This window comes from Dreissena polymorpha, chromosome 5 (assembly GCF_020536995.1).
Source record: "Dreissena polymorpha isolate Duluth1 chromosome 5, UMN_Dpol_1.0, whole genome shotgun sequence".
In the NCBI taxonomy this organism is placed as follows: Eukaryota; Metazoa; Mollusca; class Bivalvia; order Myida; family Dreissenidae; genus Dreissena; species Dreissena polymorpha.
Window position 1 is genome coordinate 20,691,507 of NC_068359.1, and position 16,698 is coordinate 20,708,204.

Sequence of the window (16,698 nt, forward strand, 5' to 3'; positions counted from 1 at the left end):
AACCTCCATAATTGAAGAGTTTCAAGTTTCAATTTATTGACTCCTACAAAACTGTATCACTAACAAAGTGGCATCAAATTTTGATGATAGAAACCTGATTACTTTCTGGAAGGACAATTAAATGTCACAATCCATCTTTTATCTTCTTTTATTTTTTAACAACAGTTGACTCTTTCTGATTCCAAAGGTGAAAAATCAGAAAATTGAAAATGTATAATACAACCAGCCGTACAAGAAATCTTCTACAGTGGAAATCTGTCAACAATCAGGTAGTATAGATTGCTGGGAATCAATTGACAATTACTCATATATTCAACATAAATAAATGCTTTTCAAAATTTTGTACAATTGTCAATCTGTACCATTTGATAAAGTGTTGTTTCTTGACAGTAAGATGAATATCGAAAATGTCATGACAGAACATTTTATTGATTCTTAAATTTATGGAGCATTTTAGTCAAGTCAGATGATGTTACACAATTAAACCACTTGATTTTGCTACATTATTTCTGCCCATGACTTATGCTATAAAGCATGGTAATGTGTCTCTTTAAGTCTTGGCTAGTATTGTACTTAAAGTCTTGGCTAGTATTGTAATGTGCTTTGTTTGTAACCACTCTTGAAGTCTTGGGCGTAACGTTACTTCAAACTCAAGAGGCCGTCAATTGAACATAATGGCACTCTCCTTAAGCCTACGCTAAATCCATAAACATTTGCCAAAGGACACATTTTAGGAATACTTCGAGCACCACATGGAACTGCAAGAAAAAGGCAAGAGAATGGACAATTTTAGTAAAATCAGAAATACCCTACACCTCTTCAAATCTTTGCATTTGTATACAGATCCCTTTGAGTTCAATAATTTGTATGAAGAACACGTTCTGCGATAAACTGGCGAAACCAGCTGAAAAAAGGAAGATTCTAATGTCTGAATATAAAAAAGACCATTAAATTACAAAAAATGTATAAAATTAGTTTAAATGCACAATAATTGTCAATAATAAACAACATCATTGACACTAACAATGATGGCACATGTTTCAGGTCATTCAATCAATACTTAACAAGTTAGCAAAACAAAAGTGACACAACCATGTACCAGGGTATCTGATTTTTGCATAGGCCACTGTCAGGCAGAAGTTTGGTGATTTATTATCAGCATTAATCAAATGCTTATTTTGACAATACAGCATACCTTTTTATCTACAACAAGAGATGTGTTTGTCAGAAACACAATGCCCCCTTTTGCGCTGCTTTGAAATAAAATTTCAAAATATCATTTGGCAGGTTTAGAAATTATCTCCCTTTTAAAGCTTATTACTTCCCTTGGATTGTATTTTTTTACTTTTGACCTTGAAGTATGACCTTGACCTTTCACCACTCCAAATGTGAAGCTCCATGAAATACACATGCATGCCAGATATCTGCAAGTTGCTATCTTCAATATTGCAAAAGTTATGGCCGATGTTAAAGTTTTCGGACGGACTGACGGACAGACGGTTCAAGACAGTTCAAATGCTAAATGCCACCCTACCGGAGGCATAAAAAGCCAGATACCGGTATCTGCTTATTATGAAACATTTAAACAAAAAATTATTCATAGAGTGAAACACCTTCAAATTGTTTCTGGTAGGCTTGGTTGTCAAAATCTTTAATTTTACTTCAACAAAAATATCCATGTTTATTCAAAATTTAAGCTCTCTTATTTAAAACCTAGGTAAAAATAACAAAAAATAATCACATTTTACATGTCATTAAATTTATGGCTTGTTAATGACAAGATAAATGTGTTATTATATTCTTCTTCGCTCAGGAAATAATTTTTGAAAAAAGAGTAGTGTTTAAAACATGTATGTCTTCTACTTGCAGCACAATTGTCCCTGTGACCTTGACCTTAAATCTATTGATTTGATTTTTTGTAAGGTCAATCTTTCGTTAAGACTTACCAGAAACTAATTTATATGAAGTCTCCAGATATAAAGCAGAAACCAGATTCATAATACATGACCATGTGACCTTGACCTGTGACCAAATGACCTCAATTTCAATGGTGATTTTCCATCCAAGTTAACACAACACCATCCTGTAACCTTGACCTTTGACCTGTTAGGTACCTTACTATTCTCCCAAGTGCACAGACGGCACAGGCTAATCTGGGACTACATTTATATTACACGGCAGGGATATAAGTGAGGAGTCCCAAGCCTCTGAGCCAATGAACCCAAAGATTTTCTAGAAAACATATGCCTGGCCTGAGCCAATGAACCCAAAGAGTTTCTAGAAAACATATGCCTGGCCTGAGCCAATGAACCCAAAGAGTTTCTAGAAAACATATGCCTGGCCTGAGCCAATGAACCCAAAGATTTTCTAGAAAGCATATGCCTGGCCTGAGCCAATGAACCCAAAGATTTTCTAGAAAACATATGCCTGGCCTGAGCCAATGAACCCAAAGAGTTTCTAGAAAACATATGCCTGGCCTGAGCCAATGAACCCAAAGAGTTTCTAGAAAACATATGCCTGGCCTGAGCCAATGAACCCAAAGAGTTTCTAGAAAACATATGCCTGGCCTGAGCCAATGAACCCAAAGATTTTCTAGAAAACATATGCCTGGCCTGAGCCAATGAACCCAAAGATTTTCTAGAAAACATATGCCTGGCCCCTTCTATGTCCTCTTTACATGAATGAATGAACAACTGTTTGTTTTTATACCTGTACAATGACATTGCGAACAACCCATTTCAAATGGCTTTCTGACATTTTGCAGGACGATTGCTCTAACAACAAACTGATAAAACATGATTTTGGATTACAATACTGATGAAAAGCTGGAAACAATATGGATTTGCACAGAATACAGAAAAATATTAAATAACTTGAGAAATGAGAAGCAAGAAGAACGTCTGATATTATATGTGGTCAGACCACAGCAATTTTTGTCTTGATCTTTATAAAATACTGATAGAAAAATACTTTTCCAATTGAGCAACATTTACAATATTCACAACGCCATCTCAAAAATTCTGAAAATAGAGGAAACTGTCGGAGTTGCTTAAATTTTGTTTCAAAATCACATTATCTGAAAGTGAACAAATAAAATGAAGACTGAAACTGAGCAATTCAAGTAAAAGGCATGTTAAAGAATATTTTAATGGGTTTGTGCAATTAGGTACCAAGTAATTAAATAAACCAATCTGCCGCAAATATTCCCAATATCAGGGTTTTTCACACTTATTTTTTCCAATTTGGCGTGGTACTGGTACATTTCCCACGAATTGGACAAAAAAATTGCTGGACCAAGAGACCAACAGAGGGACTCCACAGGCCCTCAAACGTCGTTTGTGGGGCTATTTCAAAGCCTAGAACTAAACCAATGTCAAGGTCACAAGACTTACCTTCATTCTCATTGGGGAGCTGGGACCCATAGGCCATGACCTTCGATTTATCACATTTATGTGCATTTGTCCACGATGAGGTCGTCGTTTCACTTCACTATGAAATGAATTATCATGAGGCAACATCTTCTCCTTTTTTCGCCAATTTTTGTATTAAATTCAGTATTCAAAATAATTCACTGTTGTTTTTTTTTTTTTAAAGCGTACAAATCCAGACGCAGATATGTTCATTTCCATAAGTCCACAAAATGCATTATTTAATGATGAAATCACTTCATAAGAAAGAGAGTGCAAACACATCAGGCAATGCTTTCAACATGTCCTCTGATTTGATCCAGCAGTTCATTATACTGCATTACACTATAACCAGAACATATGTGACATTTGCAAACAGTCTTTATATTATGTTTTCACTCCACTGATCTCAAGCGAATCAAAACATTAAATACTAGTGTAGACTAGATGCCTTCCCATTTTCTACTTCATTCCCAACAAAACACTGAAAAAGATTTGCTCTGTCAAAAACTACTAAAAAATGTATATTATCAGTTTCACAGTTTCAAGTTAAGTTATTATGTTAGCATATGTTTAAGGCAAATTTCATTATAAAAATACTTGCATTTATCTTAAAATGACCAAAACTCAAGTGCTGTTTTTGAAACTCCAATATTTCAACATGATGTCTTTCAGCAACGAATTCATAATATATTCAAAACATAAATACAGCACTTTATCCAAATTTCTTAAAAGATTTATCTCCATCATGTTTTGCTTGTAGGCAAACAACTCTAGAAACCTCATGCATTTAAGTTTACCACAATGATGTTAATAATCTATACTCCTACTCAATTATTCACGCAAATATTTTGTTTACAAGCATCTAATATCCGCGTGCACTCAAATGGTATTGGTAACAGGTCTATTTAGACTTTATGGATCATTGGCATGAATTAGTCACATCTTCTACTTATGATTCACGTCTAAATTTCAAACTGGTAGCGTAAACACGCAAAAACATTGCTGATCTTAAAGGATTACGATAAGTCTCAACGATAAGTTTTGAGATCAATATAATAGTATGTCATTTGTTTAATGGCCCAAATTAACAGTCTTAATCTGTCAACTAACAGAGGAATGTGACCATCAAAACACGTGGTAAGTTTGTTGCAATCAACTTGAAGTCATGTGCCATAATTTTTGTTATTTGCAATGTTGTTAGCATTTAACTGTCAACTATATGCACTTAAGAGTTTTGTTGTTGACATTGCTGAAATAAACATTCAAAGCGTGGCATTTTGAATTTTTCTTGCTTTAATACATTAAGACACATGTATGTTATTATTAATATTTTCTTGACACTTGTAAATTTTACAAGTTTGACTATCAATCAATTAAAAAACACTTTTTTTTTCTATTCTACATTCTTCTTTAAGCTCTATTAAAAAAAACTTCAAATATTCCAAAAATTGTCATGCATATTATTCAACAGTACATAACAAATATTTAATAATTAATCTTTCATTCAGAAATAATGTATTTTACTTACTTACAGGAAACTTCATGTACAGACAAAAATCACTCAACCATTTATTTTAGGGCAATATTATGTGAGATTGTATATTTGATCCTAATGTAGCAATACATCATGTCAACTTAAAAGCTCACGGAGACCTTAAGTGCTTCAGATATTTATATCTGTAATATCTCAGACTAGTTTCCCATTTATCAAAATTGATGAATCCCTATCAAAAAAAAGAATCAATATTGACTTTTGTAATCATGAAAAAAAAAACACTTATGAGAAGGATTTCTATTTCTTACAACAAAGATGTACTTTATTTCTGTGTTTTATTTCTTATTACCAACACATGAATTAAATTCACCTATTTTATGAATACATAAAAAACTGAACAATATTTAAGCCTTCATCTGAGAAAATTGGGCTTAATACATGTGAGTAAAGTGTCATCTCAGATTAGCCTATGCAGTCAACACAGACTAATCAGGAATGATACTTTCTGATTAGCCTATGCAGTCAACACAGACTAATCAGGAATGATACTTTCCGCTTGTATTGTGTTTTTCCATTTAAAGGAAGTCGAGACTAATCTTAGCAAAAATCCAGTTTAGGCAATAAGTGTTGTCCCTGCAGAATTAGCCTGTGCAGACTGTATAAACTAATCTGAGTTGACACTTTATGCACGTGCATTAAGCCCCATTATCCCAGAGGAAGGCTCTTTTGTGTCTTGTTCTGAGAAAACTGGGCTTAATGCTTGTGTGCAAAGTGCCGTCCCAGATTAGCCTGTGCAGTCTGCACAGGCTAATCAGGGACGACACTTTCCGCTTTTATGGTATTTTTAGTTTGAAGGAAGTCCCTTCTTACTGAAAATCAAGTTTAAGCGGAAAGTGTCGTCCCTGATTAGCCTGTGCGGACTGCACAGGCTAATCTGGGACGGCACTTTACGCACAAGCATTAAGCCCAGTTTTATCAGAACAAGACACATTTTATTTCTACACCAGTTTATTTCAAAATTATTCACAAATATAGTCCCGTATTTTGTTCTGCACAACAAGAATCATATATTAAAGACATGCACTTAAATTGTTATATTATATATACCAAGTATTATGTTTTTAAAATCCAAGAAAATTATGAGCCCATAAAAATCCACTACACTATAAATTTGTGAAGCTTTCTACCCTAAAAATAAGTTTTATGCAGATCTGTAATAACACAGATATTAAGCGATATTATTACCATTTCATAAAACGTTATGAAGCGTTCAAAAATGCACACACATTAAAGATCCATTTATTATATCACCACACTAATAAACAGCTGATATAATTGATAACTTTTAAAATATTTCACCATCATTAGAAGTAAATCAATTTCGCCACAATTGTGTCATTTATTCTCTAACCAATTCACTTCACTCCAGTAGCCACAATAATTGTCCTTTTACACAAAATTCAATAAACGTCACGAAACAAATTAGCGTTTGTCATACTTTGTATGCTTTTAAGGCTATTTTGATGCTTTTAAACACTAACAAAACTACCGGTACCTTTACCTGAGACATTTAATGATTTGCAACTTTCACAAAACATGAATTTTCCACCCAATACAAGCACAAAATGCCAATTCATTGTATTGATCCATATTAGCTCTCTGCATAGAGAAGTGAAACCTGCAGTGAAAAACGAACCTATCTGATATGGTTATGTTTCACAGTTACAACAGTTTAACATTCATACAGCAATTTCAAAAGGATTTGTCAACTTTCACATTAAATGTCCACATTAGGTGACCCTCACTTCCTGTAGAAATGTTCACACCATTTATAGAGCTGCAAGAATTCTGTTCATGTTTAGTTTACCCTTTATCACTCAGATATGCACCTTAATGCATTTGAAGTCCCTTAAAAAATCAAATTATATTTATGAACATTCCTATGAGATTAAAGTTTTAAAGACATCATTTCCAATTTTAAGATACAGAATGCTGAATAAAGCATAAAATCTGAACAGATTGCGAATTACTTGCAGGCTATTCTGGTTTTATGCTGGTTGCATACAGCCACTTTCCCTCTGCTTTTGACGGGGAAATATTTTAATCGAGTGTTAATAGCAGATTTGATCATCAATTATACTATAACTATTTTGACTGAATCTTTTTCATAAATGAATAAGTACATGTCAATGATTCATGTACACAAATTATTTTACGAAAATATTTAATTAATTGAGTTTTTAAATAAAGAATCAAAATTGAACTATGACTCAATCACTCGGCTGTCGTGAGTGATGTTCACAGTAAGCCTGCATATTCCTGTTGCAGAAGATATTTGCAATTTTACCAGTCCTATTAAAGGGATTTTTTCACGTTTTGGTAAATTGACAAAATTGAAAAAAGTTGTTTTAGAATCGCAAATTTTCGTTTTATAACTTGTGAAGAAACAGTAATACTGAACATTTACCATGGTCCAATATAACCATTATATGCATATTTTGACGATTTAAAAACCTGAAAATTATAAAGCGTTGCAACGCGAAACGATTGAATAATTTGGAGAGTTCTGTTGTTGTTGTTTTATTTTGTGAAACTACAAAGATTGCTTATATAAACTATAAAATACGTCTTTCACATATACTTGGCAGGATGGCCGAGCGGTCTAATTGGTTTTTACTTCAGGACTCCCGGGGTCACTGGTTCGAGCCCTGCTGCGGCCTACTTTTTTTCCTTTTTTAATTTTATTCTTGATGTTTTACTGGAGCTTTTTAGATCCAATGTTTACATTTATCAATATAAAGCATTTAATGACAAACTTCAAAATATGTCAAAATCTGTGTAAAGGCCCCTTTAAATGCATCGAGAAGTATTCTGTATAGTATATAATGACCTGACTGTCTTTTTCTGTAGTTAAAAAACTGTGTTGAGCCAATTTGAAATAGTGACTGCTAGCATAATAATTTGAATTTTTATTGAGACTTCATAGTCAAAGAACATAGTCTCTTGTTACACTTATGGTAAAATCTGTTTGTTAAAAGAGAAAAGTCTATACCATTTGTACACAAGTAAGGATGTAAATGAATACAAAGAATAAAATGTCAACACACACTAAAATGTCCTAACATTGTAATTACTTTTCATTGTAATTACTTTCCTTCCAAAAATGGCCTTTTACGATAAAATAGCTTAAATTTGAATTTTACTGAGATTGATGAAAATACTTAACATACATTTATTACTTCCTTTCAACAGATACATTAATTAGCACAAGAATATGACATTCAGTTAAACATTTCAACAGATAAGGTCACAACCATTTTAACTGTTTAATATTTTTAATCAGAAACAGAAGTTTTCTTTAAACATTGGCTTCACAATTTAAACCCTCAATTTGTCCTTTATTTATTTATTTTTTGCTTTTTTTAGGCTTTACAAAATAAAGGCTTTCCACTTTAACCACCACCCACTTCCGAGAAAGAACTTCACAAGCATCCAAATCAAACATAATTACCATCATCACTGACAAAACTAAAATAATTGTCGAGATAAGAATCCATGACAAATCAATCAAAGACCATCCATTTTCAATTAAAAAACAAAAGAAAGAGCAGACACACAGTATACTGATGGTACTTCATTATTTTCATACATATTTGAGAGATGCAGGAAATGTCATGCTTTATTTTCTTTCCCCCACAAACCAAAAACCAACTGGTAGTCTGTAGATGTATTATTTTCCCCAATAATTGATTTTCAATAACAGCTAGGTAGAGATGTTTTTCGCCAGGACATGGCCATTTGGTTGCTTCATGTATATATCCAACTGTCCAGGTACCAACATCAATAATCCAGTAAATTAGCCTACTGTGTGCATGAGTAATAATGTATGTGTGTCAAGGTGTATTTTATAATGTTGCTGATTTTGCAGTTCCGGCGTGAATGCAAAATAGTATACCTTTTTAGTTGACAATCTTGATGTCAACAGACTTGTTTCTGAATGCAGAATGATGGTCACAAAGTAGTAAACAATGGTGATTCTAACAGAACCCTTGTCGAAGTGTAGAAAGATGGTCACAGTGTAGTAACTGTAAACAATGGTGATTCTAACAGAACCATTGTCTGAATGTAAAGATCATCACAGTGTAGTTAACAATGGTGGTTCTAACAGAATACTTGTCTGAATAAATGATGGTCACAGTGTTGAAAATGGTGATTCTAACAGAACTCTTGTCAGAATGTTCAAAGATGGTCACAGTGTAGTAAACAATGATGATCCTTACAGAAACATTGTCTGAATGCAATGATGGTCACAGTGTAGTAAACAATGGTGATTCTAACAGAACCCTTGTCTGAATGCAATGATGGTCACAGTGTAGTAAATAATGGTGATCCTAACAGAACCCTTTTCTGAATGCAATGATGATCACAGAGTAGTAAACAATGGTGATCCTAACAGAACCCTTGTCTGAATGTAATGATGGTCACAGTGCAGTAAACAATGGTGATCCTAACGGAAAACTTGTCTGAATCTAAAATGATGGTCACAGTGTAGAAAACAATGGTGATTCTAACAGAACCCTGTCTGAATGTAATGAAGGTCACAGTGTAGTAAACAATGGTGATTCTAACAGAACCCTTTTCTGAATGCAATGATGGTCACAGAGTAGTAAACAATGGTGATTCTAACAGAACCGTGTCTGAATGTAATGATGGTCACAGCGCAGTAAACAATGGTGATCCTAACAGAACACTTGTCTGAATCTAAAATGATGGTCACAGTGTAGAAAACAATGGTGATTCTAACAGAACCCTTTTCTGAATGCAATGATGGTCACAGAGTAGTAAACAATGGTGATCCTAACAGATCCCTTTTCTGAATGCAATGATGATCACAGAGTAGTAAACAATGGTGATCCTAACAGAACCCTTTTCTGAATGCAATGATGATCACAGAGTAGTAAACGATGGTGATCCTAACAGAACCCTTTTCTGAATGCAATGATGGTCACAGAGTAGTAAACAATGGTGATCCTAACAGAAACCTTGTCTGAATGTAATGATGGTCACAGTGTAGTAAACATTGGTGATGCTAACAGAACACTTGTATGAATTTAGAATGATGGTCACAGTGTAGAAAACAATGGTGATCCTAACAGAAACCTTGTCTGAATGTAATGATGGTCACAGTGTAGTAAACAAATGCGATGCTAACAGAACACTTGTATGAATGTAGAATGATGGTTACAGTGTAGTAAACAATGGCGATGCCAACAGAACACTTGTATGAATGTAGAATGATGGTCACAGTGTAGTAAACAATAGTGTCTCCAACTTGTTTACTGAAGAAAAGGACTAAACAATGTCTCAGTAAAGACCAAAGACCAAGTAAGACCAATTAAATAATTTCTACTGCAAAATTTATCAAATGTAAAGGATGATTATTTCCAATATACAGTTACACCTCTTAATTACTTCACAATCTGTGACCAGTCTTCCACAAACCAAACAAATGAAGAGATTTGTGTTATTTCGCAATCTGTTACCTGAGCCTATCAGGTAAAATCAAATCATGAAGAGTTTTTGGTATAATCTAGAATAAGAATAATGTGTTTCAATAATGTGTTTCCTTCTTTTTGACGAATAAATAGCAAAAAAAATATGTTTGTATAGCTTCTCTCTTGCTGAAACACAGCCTTTGTTTTGGATTCATTTGAATTTAATTTAGAAAGATATTTGAACTACATATGATTAAATTTATTGTTAACCCTTTGCATGCTGGGTAATTTGTCTTTTGCTAAAATGTTGTCTGCTGAATTTCTAAAATTAGCATTTTCTTTGATTTTTTTCAAAGAATACTATCAGAATAGCGAACAGTTTGGATCCTGATGAGACGCCACGTTCTGTGACGTCTCATCAGGATCCAAACTGTTTGCAAAGGCCTTCAAAATTCGGTTCCCGCACTGAAAGGGTTAAGAAAGATATTGAAGCACTTATCGTGTTTAGCAGAGCATTTCACCATGAAGACAAAATGCGTGATGCAATAAACTCTTTTTTATTTTGTACTGTACAATATTAAGGAATTTACACCAATAATTATTATTTCAAATTGATAGAAAAAACATTATGTAATGAGGTTTTTAGAAGAAAATTATGAAACATGTGTTTCTTCAAGGGCAAGTACGGAATCCTATGGGTGAGTAATGATTTTCAATTGCTAGTTCTAAAGGGCGAATAGACTTTGATTTGGGGAATTTGAGAAAATACCAATCATTATTCTCCACATTGAGCGCACAAACTGTTTACTCAGTAAGTCAACTTGCGAAAATAAACTGTCAACACTTTTAACTGGACTTAGCATTACAAGTGTTTTGTATCAAATTAAAAACACCCACCTTTTTAATTGTAAAATTTGTAAATATTCACAATGGTTTCAAATTTGCACAATGACGCAAGCACAAAAATATTACAAATAAGACCTCTACCAAATGTGTGATTCCAGGGTAAACAATGTATGTCTTTGCTGTATATTTTGAATGTTTTTATGTTGTAATTATCAGCAAGAAAATCTGCAAGATTCTTATAGATGTTTATATCAAAATACATTTTAGCTGTTTATATCAAAATTAATTTTGCAAATTATGCTTTGAAAGTCATTTTTATGATTTATTCTGAGCTCATTATGGTCAAACATTAAATAAAGCTCCCCATGTGTGTTTCAACTGATCACAATATAATTGCAAAATAAATACTGATTTTAAACAATAACATTCCCTTATTTAAAACTATTAAACTTTGCAGTTTGTAACCAATACTGTAATTACAATGAGTTTATTTAGCTAAAGGTATTTGTTATGGATTCCCTCGTTATTTATACTTTAAAGAAAGGCATAGAATGTAAAACATAAAAGTAATTATTAATTGGCATTTTAGCATTTAGTTTTCATACACATGTTTAAGAATCAACAAAATGGCACTGCACTAAATGTGTACTTAATCACATTCATATCCAAATTTTCAAAATCGCACAAATATTTCTGAACACAAGCGTCTCCATACACAAATTCCTCACACTGGTATGTGAAGACATTAAACATCAACTTGTCCCGCAAATTCAAGCAATCAACGCTGATTAAAAACTGCAAAAACATCAAAGATATTCCAAATGATAAACCTGCTGACCCTCTATTGACCATTAGGGCACAAATGCAGCCATAAAACCTAGGATTTCTCCTTTTTGTCAGTGGTTGTCAACCGGTTGAACCGCTTAACTAACTATATTACACGCTTGATTGTCATCAGTGGACAGACAGCTGGACTTGATTGTTCAGCCTGAATTAACCCATTGTCATTCTAGCAATACTGACAGACATGCTTGTTAACAATGTTTGCAAGAAAGGAGCTTAGCAAGCAAACAAATTTGAGCCTTTCTCTGAGAAAATGGGGCTTAATGCATGTGCGTTAAAGTGTCCTCTCAGATTAGCCAGTGCAGTATGCAGAGGGCTAATCAAGGACGACACTTTCCACCTTAATTGCATTTGTGCTCACAAGAGACTTATTGTAAACAAAAACCGCTATAAAACTGGAAAGGGTTGTCCCTCATTACCCCTAAATTACTGTTTCATGTACAGAAGCACAGATTATCAAACAATCTTACAGCAACGTTTTGTTAACCCTTTGCATGCTGGGAAATTTGTCGTCTGCCAAAATGTCGTCTGCTAAATTTCTAAAATTAACATTTCTTAGATTTTTTTTCAAAGAATACTATCAGAATAGCAAATAGTTTGGATCCTGATGAGACGCCACGTTCTGTGGCGTCTCATCTGGATCCAAACTGTTTGAATAGGCCTTCAAAATTTGGTTCCCGCACTGAAAGAGTTAACATTTGGCTACATCAACCTCTTAATGTTTTGAAATTTCACATATAACATGGTGTTCCAATTTAATTATCAGATCAAAGGAGCAACCAGTAAATGATTACGAAACTCAGGTCAACTATCTTATAAACCATTTGGTGTTTGTTTCAATATAAACATGACAAATGCTTCCAAGACACTAGCGGTAAATATAATACACATTTTTACCTATTCATTCTGACTTATAGAATGCGAAAAAAAATGATAACATTTTATTTTTACCAAGCTGAAAGTCTGCTTACCCTTTGACCCCAGAATGATTAAGAAAATCTCGTAGGATAAAAGGTGGGGGGGGGGAGCCTGTTATGGTTATCAATTGTCTGGTACAAATGTCTCTACATTTGGCCAAAGTACTAGCACAATCAATGCAGATGACATAAGAGAATACCATGAGAAGTTTCAATTACTTGATTGCATTGTTTTCCAATAACAATATGGACATGGTCATGCATAAATGACAATGTACGGACAAAAATAGCTTAATGGAATATTAAAAGTGTCAGTGTTACTTTGCATTTATTGTGTTTAGAAAGATTAAATAACAAAATAAGTGGGTCACAGTGATTAAAAGACTCCATTAGAATGTGTTTAAAAAGTAAGTTCCAAGAAAATCAATCACCTTCATTAATAATAATTATCAGTGGCAATAGTAGAATATCCAATTCTACTCCAATAAATGTATAATATATATTATATAGGAGCCACGTTGGGGGAAATGTGATGATGCATAGAGTTAAGTGTGTTTTTCTTTAACATCTTTTAATATCATACTTTCAGTTAAAATAAACTATCAATGAACCAATACGCCAAATGAAATAGCATGATTTGAACTGCAGTTTTAATATTTTTAGTTTATTTACAATGGTATTTAACTTTAACCATACATTCTTTACAAATAATTTAACATATCTTAAATTTGCACGATAAACGGATATCAAAACAAATTCTGCAGCGCTATTGTGCACATTTGTAATGCTCAACTTGCTGTGAAAAACAAATTTTCAAACCCAATTATATCCCTTTATAACACACAATCAACAAATGTCTGTCAATTGTAAAACTTATCAAAATAAAACCAAAAATGCTTAATAGCTTCTGCCTGACCTCTAAAAGTTAAGACCCATGAAAATATACACAAATGAAGATTTACAATACTTCATGTTTTATTGGTCCACTTTCAATTTTTTTATGGTTTTATCCGTATGCTTTGAAGAATTTTGCACTTCAATGGCCAGTTAAGTGTTAATAATTGATAGTCATTTTCACACATTGTTGGCCCAGACAAATGGCATTATTATTACAGGCCAGGATTTGAGTGCAAAAATCATAAATACAGAAACATCTTTTAAAACTTGAAACTTCGCAAATCAATTGTTCACAAATTTGAGTCATATTTTTAAAAAATTTAGGGGTCAAAGGTCACTTCACAAAAACGCAAAAAAAACAACAAGAGATGTGTTTGTCAGAAACATAATGCCCCCTGTTTTTTTTACCTTTGACCTTGAAGGATGATTTTGACCTTTCACCACTCAAAATGTGCAGCTCCATGAGATACACATGCATGCCAAATATCAAGACAATAGTTGTTATATGAGGGGACATAGAAGTTATGAGCATTTTTCGAAACCTATACGCGAAACCTAAACGCAAAGTGTGACGGAAGGACAGACAGACGGACGGTCGGATCACTATATGCCCTCCTTTGGGGGCTTAAAAATCCCTGACTATACATGGACACAACACATACCTTGTTCATCGGACTGAAGAGGGTGGTAAGTTTGCTTGGCTGTTTCTGTTTCCTTGAGTCGATCTCTCGAAGAGTTCCCTGTGGACTCACTGACCTTCGAAGCTCCATCGGAAACGTTGAGTCATCAATTGAAAGATTGCCGCGACGGCTACGTAAACTTCCCTGAAAAAGGTGTACAAAAAACGTGTAGCATAATTTTTGTTGTGCAACATATTATGATTGTTTCGTGTATTTTTTCATTAAAAAGTATTATTAAAGATTATACAAATATTATTGTATTGTTTTTTTAATTCACTTCTGTTTTGCTTTTTAATTTCTTGTACATCTCTACAGTCAATTTGATTTTAGGCCTGAAATTAGAAAATTATTGAGACCATATGAATAGTTTATATAATGTCTTTATTTTAGAATTATAAAACGTTCTTACATCAATTGCCCCTGCCACAAAATCTGTTTAACCCATTTATGCCTAGTGGACTCTCCCATCCTTCTAAATTGGATCAATTTATTTCCAAAATTAGGGATGTCTAGTATATAATCAATGCCTTATTTTTAGACGCTAGGCATAAATGGGTTGAGTTCAAGCTTCTTGCCATTTAGAACAGGCATATTGTTTTTTGAAAGAACATTTTCAGTTTAACAATTTTTCAGGTACTAGCTATTCAAAATTGACTAATAAACAATATTTCAATGTGAAATAATATTGACTATGTAAGACAATTATGTATGACAGACACAGATAACCAAACACCGGTGCAAAATGGTTCAACCAAAATATTAACATCCACTTTAAATAGCTTACATGCACAATTTAAAGCATTTTATAGACTGCAGTATATATTCAAACTATAGCCCGTATGTGCCTGATTTATAATTGACCATTTCAAAAATAAATATCTTATAGTTCCACGTAGCAATATCTTTACCTCTTTCATGTTTGCTGATCACAAAACCACGTGCAATTATTTACATTTTCAATAAATATAGAACTTCCTTGTTTAGAATTTACCACTCCTTTCTTGATAAGCCTGTTACACCTTGTAAATTGCGAGACATTTTTTGGTGTCACAAGAACGACAACTCATCCTTAATCTGATTTTTAGGAAACAAGAGTTCTCTCCCTGCCATTTTATCAACTTAACATGAATGAATTACTAGTAAAATACCATTTAATTTAGCAGTACACTGTAACTCCAATATAACGCGCTCCGTTATAACGCTGAATCCAATATAACGCGGAGGGTGCTTGGATCCCATTTTTCTCCAACCTTCCATTTGATTTCTGATTCAAATCCGTAATATGCAACTTCATGTATTTTCAGACAATTCAAAGATGGCGGCAATCACATGTTGATTGCTTTACTCAACCTTCCGTTGAACCGATTATAATCGCCTCGGGGTTTAACAACACCGACAGCTAATTGGTGTTAATCTGTTGTGTATTGTCAATAAAGGTGTGAAAAACTCTCGTGTCAGTGTTTATTACATGTATTCCTCATCAGAGCGGTTCAGTGCGATAATTTCCATAAGTTAAGTGCAAGCGGGATAGTTATAAAATTAAAGTAATTCAAAACGATTGAAACATTCTTACTTTGATATGGTTGTAGTTTGACTATATTAAATGAGCGGCTGTGAAATATACTGCCTACTGTATAAAACAACTATTTCTGTCATTTCATTATCATTCTAATATTATGTCATTTAATCTTTCAGTTCGTGTATAAGAAATTAAATAATGCAGACAATTTATTTACATGCGAACGCAGTGTACCGGAAATTGTTTACAGAGTTTTACTTTCATTTTCGCGCGGTATCAGAAAGTCCCCGGGAAACACGTTTTTTCCATGCCTATGACGCAATAAAACATTTTTTGTACACGAGTCCTATTGCATTCAATCTAAATTTAAAGTCGCTTGTCCAATGAAAGCTCTGCCCCATAATGCACTGTACTCTTAACACTTCTGAAAATGGCATATATGCGTACGGTTGTGTTTACGAATTTCTTAAACATAATTATATAGTCATTAATGTTCAAGATTATTATTTTTTAGTGATGTTGCAATTTTATTGGATTATCGGATAAATGTGCACATAAGAAAAGCGGTATGTATACTGTTATCGATATGATTCGGT

At 33.4% G+C, this 16,698-nt stretch overlaps 1 protein-coding gene across 11 annotated transcripts in view; it reads right to left on the reverse strand.

The window, feature by feature from the left end:
- Window positions 1-16,698, reverse strand: part of LOC127880865 (pleckstrin homology domain-containing family G member 5-like) — a 228,986-nt gene that overhangs the window by 31,668 nt on the left and 180,620 nt on the right. For all 11 annotated transcript variants that reach the window (XM_052428331.1, XM_052428327.1, XM_052428323.1 and 8 more), the window contains one exon: window positions 14,566-14,727. In XM_052428331.1, the coding sequence (XP_052284291.1) occupies window positions 14,566-14,727 (162 nt within the window). The remainder of the gene's footprint in view (window positions 1-14,565; window positions 14,728-16,698) is intronic.